The 19,010-nt window shown below is 39.4% G+C and overlaps 1 protein-coding gene and 1 long non-coding RNA gene across 11 annotated transcripts in view; one reads left to right on the top strand and one right to left on the bottom strand.

The window, feature by feature from the left end:
• The window catches only part of PTPRG (protein tyrosine phosphatase receptor type G), a 537,375-nt gene extending 518,785 nt beyond the window's left edge, over nt 1-18,590 (top strand). For all 7 annotated transcript variants that reach the window (XM_053378352.1, XM_053378351.1, XM_053378348.1 and 4 more), the window contains 10 exons: nt 1,024-1,187; nt 2,546-2,681; nt 3,685-3,831; nt 6,176-6,269; nt 8,017-8,093; nt 9,084-9,212; nt 11,009-11,155; nt 13,433-13,575; nt 16,014-16,149; nt 17,343-18,590. In XM_053378352.1, coding sequence (XP_053234327.1) covers nt 1,024-1,187; nt 2,546-2,681; nt 3,685-3,831; nt 6,176-6,269; nt 8,017-8,093; nt 9,084-9,212; nt 11,009-11,155; nt 13,433-13,575; nt 16,014-16,149; nt 17,343-17,489 — 1,320 coding nt within the window. In that variant the 3' untranslated portion in view covers nt 17,490-18,590. The remainder of the gene's footprint in view (nt 1-1,023; nt 1,188-2,545; nt 2,682-3,684; nt 3,832-6,175; nt 6,270-8,016; nt 8,094-9,083; nt 9,213-11,008; nt 11,156-13,432; nt 13,576-16,013; nt 16,150-17,342) is intronic.
• Nucleotides 1-19,010, bottom strand: part of LOC128408512 (uncharacterized) — a 61,758-nt gene that overhangs the window by 16,640 nt on the left and 26,108 nt on the right. For 2 of the 4 annotated variants that reach the window (XR_008329115.1, XR_008329114.1), the window contains exon 3: nt 3,640-3,790. This is a non-coding gene — a long non-coding RNA (uncharacterized LOC128408512). Of the gene's footprint in view, nt 1-2,182; nt 2,592-3,639; nt 3,791-15,354; nt 15,429-19,010 lie in introns of those variants that run through there. The other 2 variants (XR_008329116.1, XR_008329113.1) reach the window with 2 other exon arrangements.

The raw sequence follows: 19,010 nt of genomic DNA, 5'->3' as shown, positions 1-19,010 counted from the left end.
CTGGTTTGGTCACACTGGATATGGAGCCTCGGGCATGTCACAACTATGCTTTAGAATGGACAAGACAAGAGGCTGGGGGTGCCAAATTTTGGCATTGCACAGAGCCCCACTGAAATTTGAGACCCCAAGGTCCAAAGCCCTCAGTGCCACAATGGCATCCTGTCATAAAATGGAAGAGCTTTCATTCTGGCATGGGATGATATCTCTACTAGTAAATTGGTTCTGGGGGTGCTCAACTACCCTACATGCACAAAGAAAGGTCTCACAGAGGCAGGTATTTGAATAATGGCTGTGCTTGTAGAATGAGAGTCATTGCTAGGCAGTTGTTTTGCCTATGTAATCCTATTTTTCAGCTCAAGCATTTAGAGTTCAATCCTGCTTTTTGCAGGGGTCCGCTGCACAAGCAGCCAATCCAGCTATGTCTCCACCTGCCCACACCTACACCAAACATGATGTCAGGTGTGGGGCACATGGGCATGGAAAACCAGGAAAGACCAATCTTTCTGCCAGTGATTTAGTTGTTGTAGAAAAGTATTGTGGTTTTATTTATATATTTTTGTGGCAAGTCAAAAGAAGAAATTGAGAAACTCACCGGAAGAAAAAGAAATCAAGAAGAGAGACTTTTTAAAATAGAATGGGGGGGAAATTATTGACTATTTGAAGATACACTGTAAACAAATCAAAACATTAGTGGGACTGATATAAACATGCGCTATAAGAGATACTGAAGGGGAAGATAAGGGATAATTAGTAAATATATTTGAATTAGATATGCAGTAATAAAAATATATAAAATAAATAACTGCAGAAAGGAAGAAAGTCGAGGGGAAGGTAAAGTAGACTTGCAAAGATTTTGTTTCTCTTGTTAAAATATTTGTAAAAGGTGAAAATGAAAAATATTTTTTTAAAAATTAGAGGAATTGGTATTGGTTAAAGCTTATCTCACACCTGAACAGGGTACAGTTCAATCCCCAACTAATATGTTTTCCTCCTGTATGTGTTTCATGTATTCTGGCTCACTAGGGGAACCCTAAAGGACGACAGAATGAAAGGACGGTCATTCAGTATCACTACACACAGTGGCCCGACATGGGTGTGCCTGAATATGCACTGCCAGTGCTGACATTTGTAAGAAGATCCTCTGCAGCCAGGACTGCTGAGATGGGCCCAGTGGTTGTGCACTGCAGGTACAGCTGGGCAAGTTCAGTCTAATTTTGGGTGCAACATGTAGATTAATATACAACTGAAGTAGAGCATAACAGTAATTCCCATATGTATCGTGCACTTTACAATCAATTATATCCATTTTGCAATAGGGCTGAATCATTGGCTGAACCACAGTTTGAACTTCAATTTCTCTGGTCCAATACAAGTTTATTCACTGTTCCACACAGCACATCACATTGCTGGGTGAAATTCTCTTATACAGATGAATGACTTTCTGGGATCTGATAATTCTGTAATCCATAGCAGAACTGGGCAGTTTTCATTGAATTCTAGAGGATTATGCAGTTTGCTGCAGGATTTCATGCTGTGATCGCTTGCTGTCATTATATGGGACAGAGCTTTCAAGTTCTACTGAATAGGTTTAATCCAGAACCGCCCTATGCTGCACCACAGCTGCTCAAGAACATTTGCAACTTTTTCTTCACCCACAACAGATTCAGAAAAGAATTCATCAGATGAAGACTTTTAAACTTTTCCAGACTTTTTAACGTATTGTTTTTTTAACATGCTGTATTCTTACATTCTGGCTTAATTTTTTTTATCTTTGAATTACCGCTAAAGGGTTGAGTGTTTTGGGGTTTTTTTAATTGTCAGAAAGGGCAAAAGTAAATGAATCCTATTTTCATCAGTGGGATTCCTTAATATGTTCTGATTGCAAAATGTAAGACACCTTTTTGGGAAAGAGTAGCTGTGTGTGCTACATGTACTTCCTAAATTTGCAGATATTTGCATGTTCACATATTTATTTAATATATTATTTCATTTACTGCATTCATAGCCCTCCTTCTTCTTCAAGGAGCTCAAGGTGGCATACATGATTCTCCCCCTCCTCATTTAGTCCCCACAAGAACCCTGTGAGGTACGTTAGGCGGAGAGGCTGTGACTGGCCCAAGTTGAGCTTCCTGGCTGAGCGGGGTTTTGCACCCCAGGTCCTTGTCCAACACTTTAACCGCTATACCACCCCGGCTCAAGTCGCACATAGTCTTGTTTCTCTCAAACCTGGAGAGTATCACCAGCTGAAAATGAATCTTACCAGCTGACCTGTCTTTAAATGCTGAGCAAGACTGGCCAACCTTTTTCTGGCCCAGAAGCTGCATTCACTGGGAGCTAAGGTTCCTTGTGCAAGGATTCAAAGAAACACCTAAGATCCCAGCAATTACAAGCAAATTGAAAGTTGGCCATTGCATATTATAGAAAATCTAAAGAGCAAGACTTTGTGAATGTAAAGAAGCGTGTACTGTATATCAATATTAGCATGGTGTTGCAATTCTTTATTAGTGTTTAACTAGCCTTTCTACTGAAACTTCTGTTTTGTCAGCGCTGGTGTTGGCAGGACTGGTACCTACATTGTTATAGACAGTATGCTGCAACAGATAAAAGACAAAAGCACAGTTAACGCCCTGGGTTTCCTGAAACACATCAGGACACAGCGCAACTACCTCGTCCAGACAGAGGTAAAACACAGAGGCACATTTATTTTTACCGCAGCAAGCTATTGTCACCAATTAAATATTGCAAGAGGGTCTGTCAAGTGTAATTTCCACTGGAATATCTCCATAGGTTACATACTGCATTTCTTATGTTTTTATGTGAATTCAGTTTGCAAATCCATGTAGTTGTCATATTATTATTCAGCAATTGTGTCACTTTTAAAATAAACCAAGCACTTCACAGAGAATTTTCAAAATACTAGACCCAAAAGCTTACAGTCTTTAGTAGCCACAAGGCATTTAGTATGCCAAGGTAATGTATATTTTATAACACAGAGAACTATCGTAAAGGTGAACAGCAATTGATTAAAGTTGATGCAAGTCTCACTACCACCACCACTTTCCTTTTTTATAAAAGTAAAGGAGAAAATAGTCTTAGAAAAAGAAGGGAACTGAGGCGTACAGGAGGAAAAGGGAAATTCAATACATTAAAAAAAACAAGCAGAAGAACAGCAAGCTGCAAAAAAGCAAACAGAGATAACTATGGGGAAAATCTGAAAAGTTATCTAAGCAGTATTTTTATTTAGTTGGTTCATTTTTAACTTGCCCTTCATTAAGCAAGTGGTCCACGTTGGGGTACACTGAACATAAAATCAAACTAGCGATGCAACAGTTCCAATTTGAACAATTGGAAATATTAAAAAATCCATCAGTATAACCTCTACACCTTACCCAAAAAATCAGTGTCCTAATACATCTGGCTAAAGAGGCAAGCTTTCAGCTGGCACCAAAACCAACCAAAATTGGTGCCAACCAGATTTCAAGAGGGGAAGGCATTCCAAAATCAGGAAGCCAGCACTAAGAAAGCCCTTCTGAGAGCTGTAGATGTACAAACCTCACTCAGAGGTGAACTAGCGCTTTTCACACAGTCTGATTGTTGCAAATATAATAGTTGCCTTTAAAGAAGCTATGCTCCACTTACTATGGGCTTGCTTCTTCATTCTTTATTTGCTTCCTGCCATTCTAGGAGCAGTATGTTTTTATTCATGATGCCTTGTTGGAAGCCATTCTTGGGAAAGAGACTGAAGTTTCAGCTAACCAGCTACATAGCTATGTTAATAGCATTCTCATACCTGGAATTGGAGGAAAGACTCGGCTAGAGAAACAGTTCAAGGTAAGCTTCATTCTTAGCTTGTTCAGCCCTGCTGCCTTTCCTAGGAAGATAAAGTGATCAGACCAAAACTGGTACTTTATCAATGCGGATGGGCGGGAGGAATGGTCTGATGAAAAGGCTTTTGGTTACACCTCAGAAGTTGTCTTAATGTGTAAGGCAAGTTCACCTAGGAGTAGATGGGCATTTAAATATCCCAGTCCTATGCCATTTAGGACATAATACTCATCCTTCAATTCAGAGCCTGGAAATGGATCAGAGGCTATCCCAACCTGATAGATGGTGCTGAAAGCTGCTGATAGGTCCAGCAGAACCAGCAGGGATACACTCCCTTGTGAGCTTCTGGAAAAGGTCAGCCACAAAAGTGACCATGGCCATCTCCATCCTGTATCTTGCCTAAAGTGGGACTGAAATGGATCAAGATAATCTGTGTCATTGAAGAGATCCTGCAGGTTTATCACCACTGCACCCTCAAGCACCTTTCCTAAGAATGAAATATTACAGACTGGGTGGAATTTTAAACACATTTAAAACATATATCTAAAACACATCAGCATCTACGTGCCATTATAGGTTTGGCTAAAGAAACATGTTTTAAACAAGTGACAAAAGGTGTACAGCAAAAGCACCTTCCTGATGTCAACAGGCAGAGAGTTCCAAAGTAGAGGCGCCGCCACACTGAAAGATTGATTTGTGACAACTGTGGTATGAGTATTGTGTGTCATCTGTGACGGTGCCTATTCTGCAGATTGAAGCGATTGAGAGCGCACATGTAACGTAAGGCGATCTCACAAGTGAACTGGTCTCAAGCTGTTAAGGGCTCTCTGTACTAAAAGTAACACCTTGATCTTGTCCACATCTTCAGTGACACAAGTGAAAAACTATCCATAAAAAGTAGAGCAAGTAGGACCCAGGTTTACACTTATTGAACTGTGGCTAGTGATGGGAGGTGAGAATATTCTCCAGAGAATATTCTCCACATTCAATGGTATAAGGTGCCATTTACCAGAGACTGACATACTGAAATATATTATCATATAATGATTATATATTTAATGTTAATGGCTTCTTTTTTTATAAGTACACATATAGTTATGTTTATCAAGCTGTGTGTTAGTCACCAAAACAGTTATTAAGTGTTAAGAGCTATTAGGAGCACAAGATAAGACAGTTACTGAATTTACTTGTATCAAACCTTAACATGCCAATTGTATTTTTTGACATGTCCTCTAATATGTACATGTTCTAATGGAAGAATAAAATATGATTTAACTACTGAGTTTTCTTATACCTTAGCATGACAATTACTAGTGCCATCACCTTAGAATGATTTAACTTTAACTATAAAACATATTTTACTTTTTTATTTGATACTTGCAAGTGACAAGTATGCTTGTGCTTATATATTTTCACTGTGGTTCCTTTACTAAATATACGGTTAGTGGTGAGTCATTCACGTTGAATTTTCTGTTTCAAGTTTGGTGCAAAAAAATCAAAGAATGTAAATTCACGTTATTGCCCCATTGAATAAAAGTATCTGTACAATTTTTGGTTGCCATCTGAACAAGTTTACCCATTAATAAACATGTGTATTAACAAATTATATCATTCTGAATGCATTAAATTATATCATTTTCAATGCATTAAAATGAATATTCTATTTTAAATGAAAATTCTCTAATACTCTCAATACTTAGTCAAGAATATTCTCAAGAATATTCTCCAAAAGATTATTCTTGAGAATTTAACATCACTAACTGTGGTGTCCAAGTGGGACAAAATATGTGATGATTTTGTCTGTGAAGTATCTTGAGAAGCAGTCACAGTAAGCTCACTTTTTACCATGAAAGTATCACAGTCAACTTGGCAGGCAAAATAGGCAATCCCAGGAATAACTGATCTCAGCTGCAGCATTCAGGTTGACAATAGCAGCAAGGAGGAAAAATTCCTTAGGCGTAGTCTTGTTTTGATGTTTTATAAAAGAACAGAGAGAGCTTTTTTGTTTCCTGAGACCTGTTCTGACCTACATATATCTTTGGGGCTTTGCAATATGTCTTCAGCAGAACTCAAATCGACATTGTCAAACCAGGTTGGAATGGAATTTCATTTACCCTGCATGATATAAATGAGACCTATACAAACTTGAGGACCCAACATGTGTTTGTATAAGTACCTTTCTTTAGGCAGAAAGTTCAGTTATCTAGGCATTCTGAATGCTTTTAACATATTTTAGTTTAGTCTTCCAGAGATGCACTTTTTTCCAGAAATAATATTTGTGTGTGTGTGACAGAGAGAGAGAAAGAGAAAGAACTGCAAAGGACTTAATCACTCTTGCTTATTTTTTTAGCTGGTTATGCAATGCAATGCTAAGTATGTGGAGTGCTTCAGTGCTCAGAAGGACTGCAACAAAGAAAAGAACAGGAACTCATCAGTTGTGCCATGTAAGATCACATCTTAAAGTCTGATTGTTGTGCTGAATAATTTCCTTGTGCTAAATTCTGAATTGTGTTTGCATGAAGTGATGTGGGCCCTCAATTGGATTGTTTTGTGCTACTGGGTCAGAGTTCTTTTTAAATAGAAATCTGATTTGTGGCTCCTGATGCTGGGTGCATGTTAATGCATTCCAATGCATAAATACAAATAAGTTTTGAACCAAGTGAAAGTATAAGAGTTTAATATAGTGATGAACTATTTTCAGATATTTTCAGGGAACTTAATACAGCTTCCAGGAATTCTCAGTTGTCTTTTCCTGCAGAAATTCAATTATCAGCACTTTCAGAAGTGTAAAATAATTTTAGGGAAGAAAAAATCCTAAGGGAAAAGACTCCCCCCCCCCCCGCGCAAACAGCTCAATGCATTCTGCCCATGCTCAATAGCCATATAATGCTGTTTGTTGGTGGGGAGATGAAAAACGAGGTAGGCGTGGGAATGGAACAGAGTATTGTGAAGGAGAGCATGGCTGGCTGGGACACTGAACAGGAGGTCTGCACGCTGCAACTTTTTGTTGCAGGTCCCAAATATTTATGGCATTGGTTTTCAAAGTGTTGTGATTCACCCCAATTCTTCATGCCAATGGGTGAATAAATCTAAATAAGTAAATGGGGTATGCATCATTAAGGTTGTTTTGTCCGTGTCAGTCCTACAATAAAAATATTACATCTGAAATATTAAGTTGATCCTTAGAAGCGCTTCAGTGGCTGGGAGGCAAAACTGATCTGGGGTCATTGACACCAGTGGCCTAAAGCAGCTGAAATCCAAGTATTTTTGCCTATCTGCTTTGCTGAATTTTTTAATGCTCACGCCTCAAAAGAATTGCTAAGCGTGGCTACCTCTGCACTCATTGGTATCCAAACCTTTTTCAAAGAGGGCCAGATTTGTTGAAATGAAGAGCCGTGAGGGCCAACCAAAGTTGTTGACCTTTTTTTAGGATTTTTACCCCAAAGTTCTTGAGCATTTTTAGGGTTGAATTTAGAATTGATGAGATTTTTTTAGGATTTTACCCCAGGAAATAAACTGCCATGGGGCCTGGATTAAACCGACCAGCGGGCTGGATTAAGCCCTCGAAACAGACTTTGGACATGCCTGGTCTAGATACATACACTGCTGTGTGTGTGCATTCTGTGGTAGTTAACTTCAATTAATGTGTTTCTCAGAGGATAGCTGCTAACTTGCCCTGAAGTTAGGGAAGTGGCTGTTTTTTTTGGGAAGAGATGAGAGCAGCAAAAATAAATCAAATGTTGTTGTGTGCACTTGCCCATAAATGATCTGATCATCATCAAATCTTTATTTCATTTATTACATTTTCATCCTCTGCCCTTTCTCCAAGGAGCTCAAGGCACATAGTCCTGACTCTATTTATCCTCACAACAAACTTGTGATGTAAATTAGGCTGGGAGTATCTGGCCCAAGGCCCTGGGTGAATTTCATAGTGGAGAGGGAATTCGCTATTAACTATTATTTGGCATCTGGGGATAGCAGAAAGTAGTAAAATTTTATTGCTGAAATTATATCCTTGTGCAAACATTTCATTTTATCATTTTTATAGCTTTATCTCCTGCATGAGCTCAGCAAATTTTATGATACTGGGTCTGGCCCTGGGAGAAATAGGAGTTGTGTTATGATAGCTGTGCTAAGATTGTGAGTTTTGTTTGATAGGGGCTTTTCGTCTGTTCATTTGTTTGTTTACAGCTGAACGAGCAAGGGTGGGACTGGCACCATTACCTGGAATGAAAGGAACTGATTACATTAATGCCTCTTATATTATGGTAAGAAAATCAACAGAAAGTAACCGAATATAAAATTGTTCAGTTGGTTTTATCTATTGTTGCAAATAGCTCTTGTGTTTCTTTTTTCAATGAGGTGATTCTTTTTTTCAAAGAACAGCCACTGTGTGCAACAAACGTTATACAGTGCTGCTTAGAATTAAAAGAAATTCATTTTTTATAACTTAGGGAATTAGGGACACAATTCATCCTCTCCTGCCTGCACAGCTCATGGGATGAGATCACCATAGTGTTTCAATTGAGTCTTCTAACTCTGATTCCCTTGCCAGCCCTTGACTGGGCAGATGTTCGCTAAAGCATGCCAGCTATTATGTAGAATGAGAGGAGCCCAGCACATCTCCCATTCCAGGTGATAACCAGCATGCTGCAATGGATATATGTCCCAGCCAAGGACTATGGTGTAGTTAAAAGGCTCATTCAGTCCTGTGGAGATCCTGCCCTGCTTGCACTGCTCTGTGAGCTGCTGTGCAGGAGGGATGGGCCATGCCCTACATTGGCCAGTCATATTCTTCATACTTGCATATTGTGTGTCATTTGCATATTTTGTCATTGGCAATGTCATTCTACTGGAGGAATTTTTAAAAAACGTCTGAAGTGACATTTGCTGTACCAGAAACTAGAACAAGTGGCATCACAGAAGGAAGGCAATATATCTAATAACTGTGCTGAATCCATTATTTTTAATTAGGGTAAAAAATATTAGCTGCAGCACATCTTAGTTGTTTCCACTGTGGTCCTCTACACTCAGTGGGTTGCCGTTCCTGGTGGAAACTATTCAGTTAAGTGAAACATGTTTATAGAGTTTATTTTTCGTTTATATATTCTCCAGTATTGTTTTAGGATAAATTAACACAGCAGGGAGCTTTGAAAATTTAGCAGTCTAATAAACTTGTATTGTCTGCTCTCATCCATGAAGTTTCCGAACTATTCTATGCACTGAGTAACTGCTGCATTTGGTTCTTGCTTTAAAAGGGTTACTATCGGAGCAACGAGTTCATCATTACACAGCATCCCCTGCCCCACACGACTAAAGATTTCTGGAGAATGATCTGGGATCACAATGCACAGATCATTGTCATGCTTCCGGATAACCAGAGCTTTGTAAGTTATTTAACTCCACATACTTTATATTAATGATGTATCACAGCAGGGAGCAAGAACTGGGCCACTTAACTACATATTATGGCTGTATTTCAAGGCAAAGCATAGTTGATGTCTCCTTTAACAGCTCCATAATCCACAGTATCCAAAGACGCCTGGGAAAGAAGTTGGAGGAAGACAGTGGGAGGGCGGAAACCTGTTGTGTTCTGTCAGCATCACTGCAAAATGTCCCAGTTCTGTGCTGCCCTACTGTGAAGGCAAAGTCTATCCAATGAGCTTTTTTGAAAGGAAAGAAAAACTTTAGCGCTTTTGCACCCCTCAGGGATATCAACCTCCATTTGTGACCTCTCTTTCTCAAATGCCAATGAGAAATAATATCTGCCTGCCCTTATCTTCTTGAACAACAGAACATGTAAAATTACTTTGTTTACAGTTGCAGTGGAGCTCTATAGACGGGCATCTTACGAAACAGCTGAGCAGTATGTTGTCATTTCCATTAAATTACTGCAGGTGCCTAATCAGTTGTTATCCTAGTTGATTGGTTGTGTAGAAAGACAGAAACACACAGTGAGTTGTTGGCATACTGGTTCTTAGTGAGCAGTGAAGTGGCAGTCATAATTTATCTGCACCTTCCCATGATATCTAATGGATTTGTGGACTATGGCGCAGGAATAGAATCTGTATTCTTCCCATGACTCTGGGGGTATTTCTCCTAGAACTGTGGGCTTTTAGGATATGAACGCCAAAACTGATTAGAAGAACAAGAGAGCGAGCCCACATTTTCTTCTGCTCCAGGGCTCTTTCTCTGCCAGCATTCGTCACTGGTTGGGACACAATGTCATCTTCTAAGGCAGGAGTAGGCAACATGGTGCCATCCAGATATTGTAGACTGCAACCTCCATCATTCTTGACCATTGGCCATTCTGTCTATGGCTGATGGAAATTCTCATTCGCAACATCTGGAGAGTACCAGGTTGGCTACCCCTGTTCTAAGGTATTCACACTGAATTCAGGGTAAGCTGTAGACCGTAACAGTTATGTGCCCTTAGCTAAGTTTGTGCTGTCCTAAGCAGGTTCTGTTTTGGTTGGATTTCCCAAACCAGAATCAGGTTATCTGGATCAATGTTGTTAAGAATGAGGGGTGCGTGTATATGTGTGGTGTTATGTTTTTAATGTATTGATTTTAAAAATTAAATATAAGCAGAATATTTAAGGAAAATTCATTTTTATTCAAAATTCATTGTGAACTTACAATACTTTAAAAATATATAGCATGAAGTACAACTGTAGTGTGTGTGTGTGTGTGTGTGTGTGTGTGATACACATATAGTATCTCTGTATTTCCTGAAGTTACTATTATAAAAGGGAATTTTGAGGCTTTGAATCAAGTCCTAAAGGGCTTTATGGATAGCAAATAAAGGAAATAACATGTCAATATCTAATGACCTTTGTGGCTTCGAGCAGGTGCTTACCTTAAGACATGAAAAACTACATTATAAAATGTTATTGTATTTCTGCGAAATCTGTACCTCTCTATAAAATTTTAATTTTATAAGTGTTCTAAAATATGCAGTTCCCTGTGAAACCAATTAAATATCAAACTTGTCCTGATTGGGAAGCTCAGAGTATCCCTATGATATTCATACTGTTGTTTTAACAGGATACATTTTGTAAAAAGAAAGAAAGATCAATTTGTATTTCTTCCTATTAAACCAACTTTTGATTCTTTGAATTTTGCTCAAGTAAAAAGTAAAGAAATATACAAAAAAGGTCTGTTTGATTCATTTTGTCTTTAGGCAGAGGATGAATTTGTGTACTGGCCAAGTCGAGAAGAATCCATGAACTGTGAGGCATTTACCGTGACCCTTATCAGCAAAGACAGACTGTGCCTCTCTAATGAGGAGCAGATCATCATCCATGACTTTATCCTTGAGGCTACCCAGGTATATAAAACATCCTCCAGAGATGAATCTGGAGTCTGCTTGGCATTTAAAGTACTGCTGCTGTCAGTTAACAATTGATATGCATTCGTTTCAGTGGGATTGGTTTAATGTCTTTGTTTGGTCATAGTGGACTTATCAGTTTCCCTCATTTCTTCCCAGAGGTCTTCTCCTGTCACATACCAGTTTTGTTTTCAGTATACCATTTCCACAGAAGGTCATAAAATTTCAGCTTTTATCTGATCCAAAGGTGGAAGTTCCTCAGACAGGAATCACACCAAGGGCTTGGTTTCATTTTCATTTTTAAGAAGAATGTACTAAGGGTGCATGTTCACTAGCTATTTCTCTGGATGCATCACTGCTATTGAAAGCAGCTTTTGCAGGCCTCACAAGTGGAGTTGGTTATTGGTCTCACAAATGGAGTTGGTTATTAGGTATCAATATCTAGATTTTGTTTGGGGCAAGTGATTCCCTCTTAAGGCAAGAGTGGGGGGTCGTTTTTGTGTTGTGGGCTGTATTCCCTTGGGTGTAATCTGTTGGTGGCCACACCTAGCAGTGTGTGGGACCAAAGTGGGTAGAGTTTTGAAACTGGGCTGCAGGTTCCCCACTCAGTTTTAAGCGGTGTTACCTTCTCTGCAATGTTCTGTGCAATTTCTGGACAAATGGCACCTGCAAGTAGGTTACTCCTGAGTAAGGAGATCACTTATTCTTTATGTAGCAAGTTGCAACTTCTAAGTGCAAGTAGGCATGCCAGAGAGCTAGTTGACCCCATCATGCCTTTTCTCTATTCTTATACTCTTTTGTGAGCATATGCACTGCAAGTCCATAGCAAGCACCATGGAGACAGATGAGAAATGATCAGTGCAGGAGCAGCCAAGGCCCCACAAGTGGGGCACTGTTGCTCTCCAAGCTTTCCAACACAGCAGCTTGCTGGCATTTACTGAGAGGAAGAGGGTAAGAGTGCAGGGAGTTTGGCCCAGTGCAGTGCATGGCAGCAGATTGCCTGCACACTGTGACTCACAATGGGCCAGCTTCCCCAGAAATCACTTCTCCCCTCTCCATGCCAACAACCCAGTCTGTTGGGAAGCCAGGAGAGCAAAAATGCCCCACCCATGCTGCCTCATGAACCGCTAACACACATATGTAACTTTTCCTCCACCTCTGATCAACCTCTATATCCTGAGAACTGGAAAGTAGTCACCATTTTTTAAAAGAGATCGCAGGAGTGGGGTGTCCTGGAAATTACAGGCCAGTTAGCTTAACATCTGTCCTGGCAAAACTGGTGCATAGCACTGTTAACAAATAAAAAAAAACACCAAGCATATAGAAGAACAAGCATTGCTGAACAGTCAGTACAGCTTCTAACAGGTTAAGTCCTGACTCATGAACCTATTAGAGTTATTTGATAGTCAACAAGTATATAGATGTGATCTGGTTGATGTAGCAGACTTGCATTTTTAAAAAGCTTTAGACAAGAGTTCCTCACCAAAGACGGCCACACAAGCTTAGTTGTCATAAATTAAGAGAAGAGGTCCTCTTGTAGGTTAAGTAGCAGAAAGCAGAGAGGAGGAATAAATGGTCAGTTCTCCAAATTGAGAGACATAGAAAATGCAGTCCCGCAAGGATCGATATTGGGACCTGTGCTTTTTAACTTGTTCATAAATGATTGAGAGATAAGGGTGAGCAGTGAAGTGGTCAAGTTTGCTGATGGTGCTAAATTGTTCAGGGTTGTTAAAACAAACAAAAAACTATTGTGAAGAGTTCCAAAATGACCTCTCTAGACTGAGTGAATGGGTAGTAGAATGGAAAATGCAGTTTAGTGTAAACAAGTAAAAAGTGATGCATGTTGGTGCAAAAAACATCTTTCACATAGACACCCATGGGGTCTGACTAGTGGCGAGTGACCAGGACCGAGACCTTGGATTGTATAGTTTGATGAAGATGTCAGCCCAGTGCATGGCAGCTGTTGTAAGCTTCCCACGGGCATCTGGTTAGCCACTCTGAGGACAGGACTCTGGGCTAGATGGGCCATTGATCTAATTCAGCAAGGACTTCTTTTGTTCTTAAATAACAATGAAGGTTACCGCATGCCACTGGCGGAAAGAGAGTTCCTGCTTCTATGGGCAGGAGACAAGACATGTTTCCTCATAGCAATCCGAGGCTGGATTAACTTCTTTTTAGCTAGAGGTGATCAGTGAATCTATTTGAATGTTAGAAGTGCATTTTTAAACATAAAAGTGGAATTAAAATGATTAACTGTTGGGTTGGTTTTCGTTTCAGGATGACTATGTTTTGGAAGTACGCCATTTTCAGTGTCCCAAATGGCCTAACCCAGATGCCCCAATCAGCAGTACCTTTGAGCTTATCAATGTAATCAAGGAAGAGGCCTTAACAAGAGATGGCCCCACCATTGTTCACGATGAGTATGTATATCCATCAAATCACATTCATTTTATAGATTGGATAAGAAAGATTACAGTAAATATGGAAGCTTATTTGGCCTTTCATCTGAGTAGTGGAAAGGCGGGCACAAGTATTTTATTTGTTTGTTTATAAAACAAGTCTGTACCACCTATTGGCTCTAAAAAAGAGCCTCCAACATGGTTTATAACAATAGTAACACAATTAAAAAGAGCATATAAAGCCAAAATAGCACAGGGAAACAAAACTATAACTAGGTAGAATTTAAGACACATTAAAAGCCTGACAGAACGAAAATACCTTAATCACTCACATAAAGAACAGCAGAGAAAGGGCCAGTCTACTCTAGTTCACAGTTAGGGTGCTGCCAGTGAAAAGGACCTACCCTTCCAAAAAAAATTCACTTTGCAGAGCAGGGCTTTGGAAGTTGGTGGAGATTGACTAGCAGAAATAGACTTTCCTTTAAATATCCAGGTCCCAAGCCATTTCAGGATCTTAGATTGGGCCTTTAAAAGAATTGGAAGCCAGTAATTCATCCACCAAGGCAATCGAAGCCATTTCTGTCCCCAAGCTGGGCTTCAACCCAGATCAGAAAGGATCTAAATAATAAGAGTCTTGTCCAAGAAAGCTTGGGTTTCAGTTGCCACCATTGCGGAGAAAGCTTTTCAATAAAGGTCTCACAACTAATTTCTCATTCAAGGAAGAATTCAGAGTTCCAACCACCCACTTGGCCAGCCTCCCATCTGGCATTCTTAATCGGCCGCAATGGACACGGACCAAAATGCAAGCCGTTGGCCTCAGGCTGAACAAGCTAAAATTTATCCTTCGAAACCGTACAAGCAGCAACCTCAAACAAAGCCATAGATTCCCACTTCCAGTGCACAGTTTAAGCTGGAATGCATGCAAGTGAATTCATCAGCAAAGTGTTTTGCAAAGTGGTCACAGCAGGCTGCCAAGGGTTCCTCCTTGCTAACTTGTGGACTAGCATGCAACCATCTCCTCATCACTTGGAACAGCTCCACTGACTGACCCGTGTCAATGCACTGGTGATTAAAAGGATAATTTATTTGGTGCCATCATCACCATAGAATAGGTCTTGGAATGAATTTCAACACATTTTTATAGACCACACGTTCATTAAAAAATAGAGCAAGGCAGTATACAACACACAAAATTACAATAATTGGTTTGGTTAAATACATCTTGAGTATTTTCCACTGTCACTCTGGCTACCCAGCCAGTCATTGCATCACCCTAGGTTTTTCAGAAAACCAATGAGCCTAAGTTCTACCCATGAGACAGGGTGCTTGGCAGTGATTGTGTCAATGTTAATGGCATTTCCTATTCTAGAGGTCAGCCAGGTTCAACAGCCATATTGGTAGGAGAATCCCCTAGAACACTCAGGAGTCCATCAGGAACGATTATTCACCAATGGTGGTACATCATAATGGGCTCCCCAAGACCTTTTCAGCCAGTGACTTGTCCATGCCAGTGGTGTTATTTCAACCCTGCACCCTTACACAGAACACTTTTTTACTGCCAAGCAACCACCAAGATTGTGTCCTGCAGAATGTGTAGGACTAGATATTGAGATGGGTCAATAGTTCTTATGGAGACCATGACATCCTGGCCTACTAAGCAAATTACTGAAAAATCAAGTGCTTTCTCCGTGTACCCTGGGTTCATTCTCCAAATCAGAACAAAATGTGTGGAAGAAACATTAAGTCAGGAAGCTACCCAGCCCAACACAACAATCAACTGTCTTTTACATACTTTCTTACTTAGTTATCTTTGTCCCTCTCCTTAGGAAATGGTGGCTGGATGTGTGGTGTATTATCATCATGCACTGATGGGTCTGAAAATAACAATTAAGGGCTCGATATATGACTTTTCTTTCACATCTTGACTTGCTAAAGTGCATTATAAAATACAGGTGCTTTAGCCAAAACAATATTAAGTCATTGCTAGTTTTAATGCTCACCTAGATACTGAATACTTTTGCTGCTCTTGCAATATTCAAAATTAAGACAGTTATTGATCTGGGCATTTCATGAGACAAAAAATATCAAACCTCTGTTTCTAACAGTGCTGAGTCATTTCTTTTGTAAATTGCTTTTTGGGTTATTTGTTATATTCACTGATTTTTATTTTTATGCCTTCATACATAATATATGTTCCACTTTTAACTGCATTCTGAGGAAATGTAGCTGAAAATGAAAATTTTCCTTCTGTGCACTCGACCACATCATCACTTATTTTATTCATTAATACAACAGCAAACTAATCCCAAGAATAGGTACACCTATCTGGCAGAGATTATAGGTGCAATTCAAAGAAAACTAAAGCTGATACACAGTTATCAGATTTTCATTGCTGCTTGACAGGGGGCTTTATGATTCACCTATGAGCATCTGAACGCAACTGTTCTGTGGGTTTGCAGGTATGGAGCAGTGGCGGCTGGAACATTATGTGCCCTTACCACTCTGTCCCAGCAGCTGGAGAATGAAAATGCTGTTGACGTTTTCCAGGTGGCAAAGATGATCAATCTGATGAGGCCTGGAGTATTTACAGACATTGTAAGTCTTTAAAAAGGAGATAAAGTTGTTTACAAGGTAGTTTCTAAACAGGAAAATGTCCAATTAAAATCTATGCACATGTTTTGCATACTGTCCCATGCCCCTGTGCCCGTGAAGTCAGATGGCTAAAAGACTCCTCTTCCACATATATTCAGAGTCTCCACCAGTTTTGCTGCCAGATATCCTGCACAACTAAGAACCACAGTGCAGCAATAAGTACCATCTTAGACCCTGACCTTTATTTATCTAGGGTCGGAATTCCCTTTCCTTCTTAAATCCAACAAACAGAGTCTGTTCCAGGATGGAGAATATCCATGGAGTCAGCGCTACCATTCAGCTACTTTTTAACTTGTTATATTCCTGCAGGGTTTGGGGGTTTTAGACTATAGTTCATTACAGTTTTGACAATATTACAACAAAACAATGCAGTACCTTATTCCCTCTTTTCCCTCCCGGCTTCCCCACCAACCTCTGTCCCCATGCTCCTTTATTTACTTCAAAACATTTTCGTTTCTAATACATAGTCGTTAAGTACGCTACACAGGTTTCAGACTTGCATGCTCAGATAAGGGTTAGGATGAATGAGTGACAGTGCTCTGCTTTGGTCCCAGATGAACATTTGTTAAATTAAAGATGTTTCCATCCCTGCATTGTGCCTGTAGGCTTCACAGGAAGCACAGGACTTGTATGCCCTAATTATTTAGACTAGATCAGAGCAGAAAGGAGGTGCACGTAATATTAAAAGAAGGCGAGTAAACAAGCCTTTATTGAAGATGTAGTTTGTGAGAGGTGACTGAAGAAAAGATGAGAGTGAATCTATTGCAATAATTGGGTGGGGGTCCAGCTATAACACACAACCAACAAAATTGATTGAAGAGGCAAGTCTTTTGGTTGAATCTGTGTCACTGCCCTTCGTAAATAGTTATTTGTGTATGTTCTCTCAACTTTGTAATTATTCAACAAATTCGCCGCATAACTTAATTTTGTTTCATTGGTACTGTACCTGGCTTTGGGATTATTTTCTAATGCAAGGTTGGTAACAATGTTTATATTGTGGGTTATCAGAGTATGGGAGAGCTACAAGATTAAAGGTGTCAGGCTAGGGCACAGCAAGCAATACTGAAAACGCAAGCTGAACATTTTACTTCCTTGAATGTTAGGTTGTTTTAAATGTTCTGATCTTTCCATTCCAGGAGCAGTACCAATTTCTTTACAAAGCAATGCTAAGCCTGGTCAGCACTAAGGAAAACGGAAATGGCCCCATGGCACTGGACAAAAATGGTGCTGTTATGGCCAACGACGAATCAGATCCTGCAGAAAGCATGGAGTCTCTTGTCTAATTGGAATATTGAAAAGGCACTTAATTTGTGGAATTTCTGAAGACTGAGTAAACTTTTTTGAGGCCTTTTTTGCCAGACTCTAGGTTATACAATAACCCAATTACTTTTTTACACTGATAAAAGTTTTGATATTTATTTTTGCCATTTTATGTCTTAATGGTATCCTACTGAGCATTTGCACCTCTTGTTTATTTCACACAGTGAAACGCAATTTTATCTAGTTTGCACTATATGATCAGTGTTAACTGCCTATAAAGTTGTAATACAAAAACAAGCAAGCAAACAAACCCTGATGTGACATTCCATGACAACAAACATGCTACTTTTTAGTTGAAATGCCATGAAGTTTTGTTAATTACTATGAGCCTTGACTCTAAAGTCTTGAATGCTAGACCAGAAGGGTTCTTTTTGTTTTACAAGAACAGTGCTGTACTCTAAACATACTCCAATGTTTATTAATTTTCATATAACTTTGGTAATCATTATAGGTCTTCTGTATTCCAGTAACATGGATGAGTGTTGTTTTTTTTCTTCTTGTTTGACAAAGTGGTGTGGTGATCACTAGCTACACTGAAGTGCAGTAGCATCCAGAGGTTGAATAGCTGGTCTGCATTGTTTGAATTGCTCCTCTCGGCTGCATGGAAGCCTAGGAATTGCTTTCCATGTCACATACTAAATTACATTCCCGAAACACTGAGCGACTCAAATCTTGAGCTTTGACCTCAGTCTTTGGTTTTACAACTTCACTGATTCCCCAGATTTTCACAGTGGCATTTCAGTATGGGAAAATATTTTGATCATATTGCCACCACAGACAATTTAGTAATCAACAATATACTACCAGATCATTTTATTCCAAAAGCATTTAGGTCACAATTTCCCAATTAGTATTCACCATTTTAAACATATATTTCCTTCATTCTTCTGGAACAGGATTTCTATCTTGACAATATGTTGCAGGATGGCAAAAGGAATTTCCTAATTTCATAGCTGTTAGATGCCGTTTTTACAGGTGTGTAATTTTCATACTTTACTGCTAAAACGTACTGATCCATATTACTGGTGAAACGATCTAATAAAAAAAAACTACCTATAAGATTACACTCTTCCTTTTTTTTTTTGAACCAAATTAATTATTTAGCATACATCTCCTTAGTTCATTGATCCATTCCTATATATTATACATTATACTACACTGTCCCTGTTACTTCAGGCAGCCACTTAATCTATTTCCAACTTAAGAAAACCCATTTCCACTCATTAGCTTTACATTTAAGCCTCTGTTTTGAATAACTTAAAACTGCTCTGCTTTCCAAACCACTTTTCTGTGCAGCTCATTTAAGCATGGATGGTCCCCTTGCACTGCTTTTTATCTACACTGTAAGAATGGGGAAATGAATTAAATTCTGATGAGGTGCTTGGTTACATGGCCCATACCATCTGTGGTCATTGTAAATAAGCAGCGAATGCCCACAGGAGGAAGATTACAGAGTGGACCTTGCTAGTATAAAATTCAGTATA

Source organism: Podarcis raffonei, chromosome 2, assembly GCF_027172205.1.
Source record: "Podarcis raffonei isolate rPodRaf1 chromosome 2, rPodRaf1.pri, whole genome shotgun sequence".
NCBI lineage: Eukaryota > Metazoa > Chordata > Lepidosauria > Squamata > Lacertidae > Podarcis > Podarcis raffonei.
The sequence above is the reverse complement of the archived record's forward strand: the minus strand, read 5'-3'. Positions and strand labels throughout refer to the sequence as shown.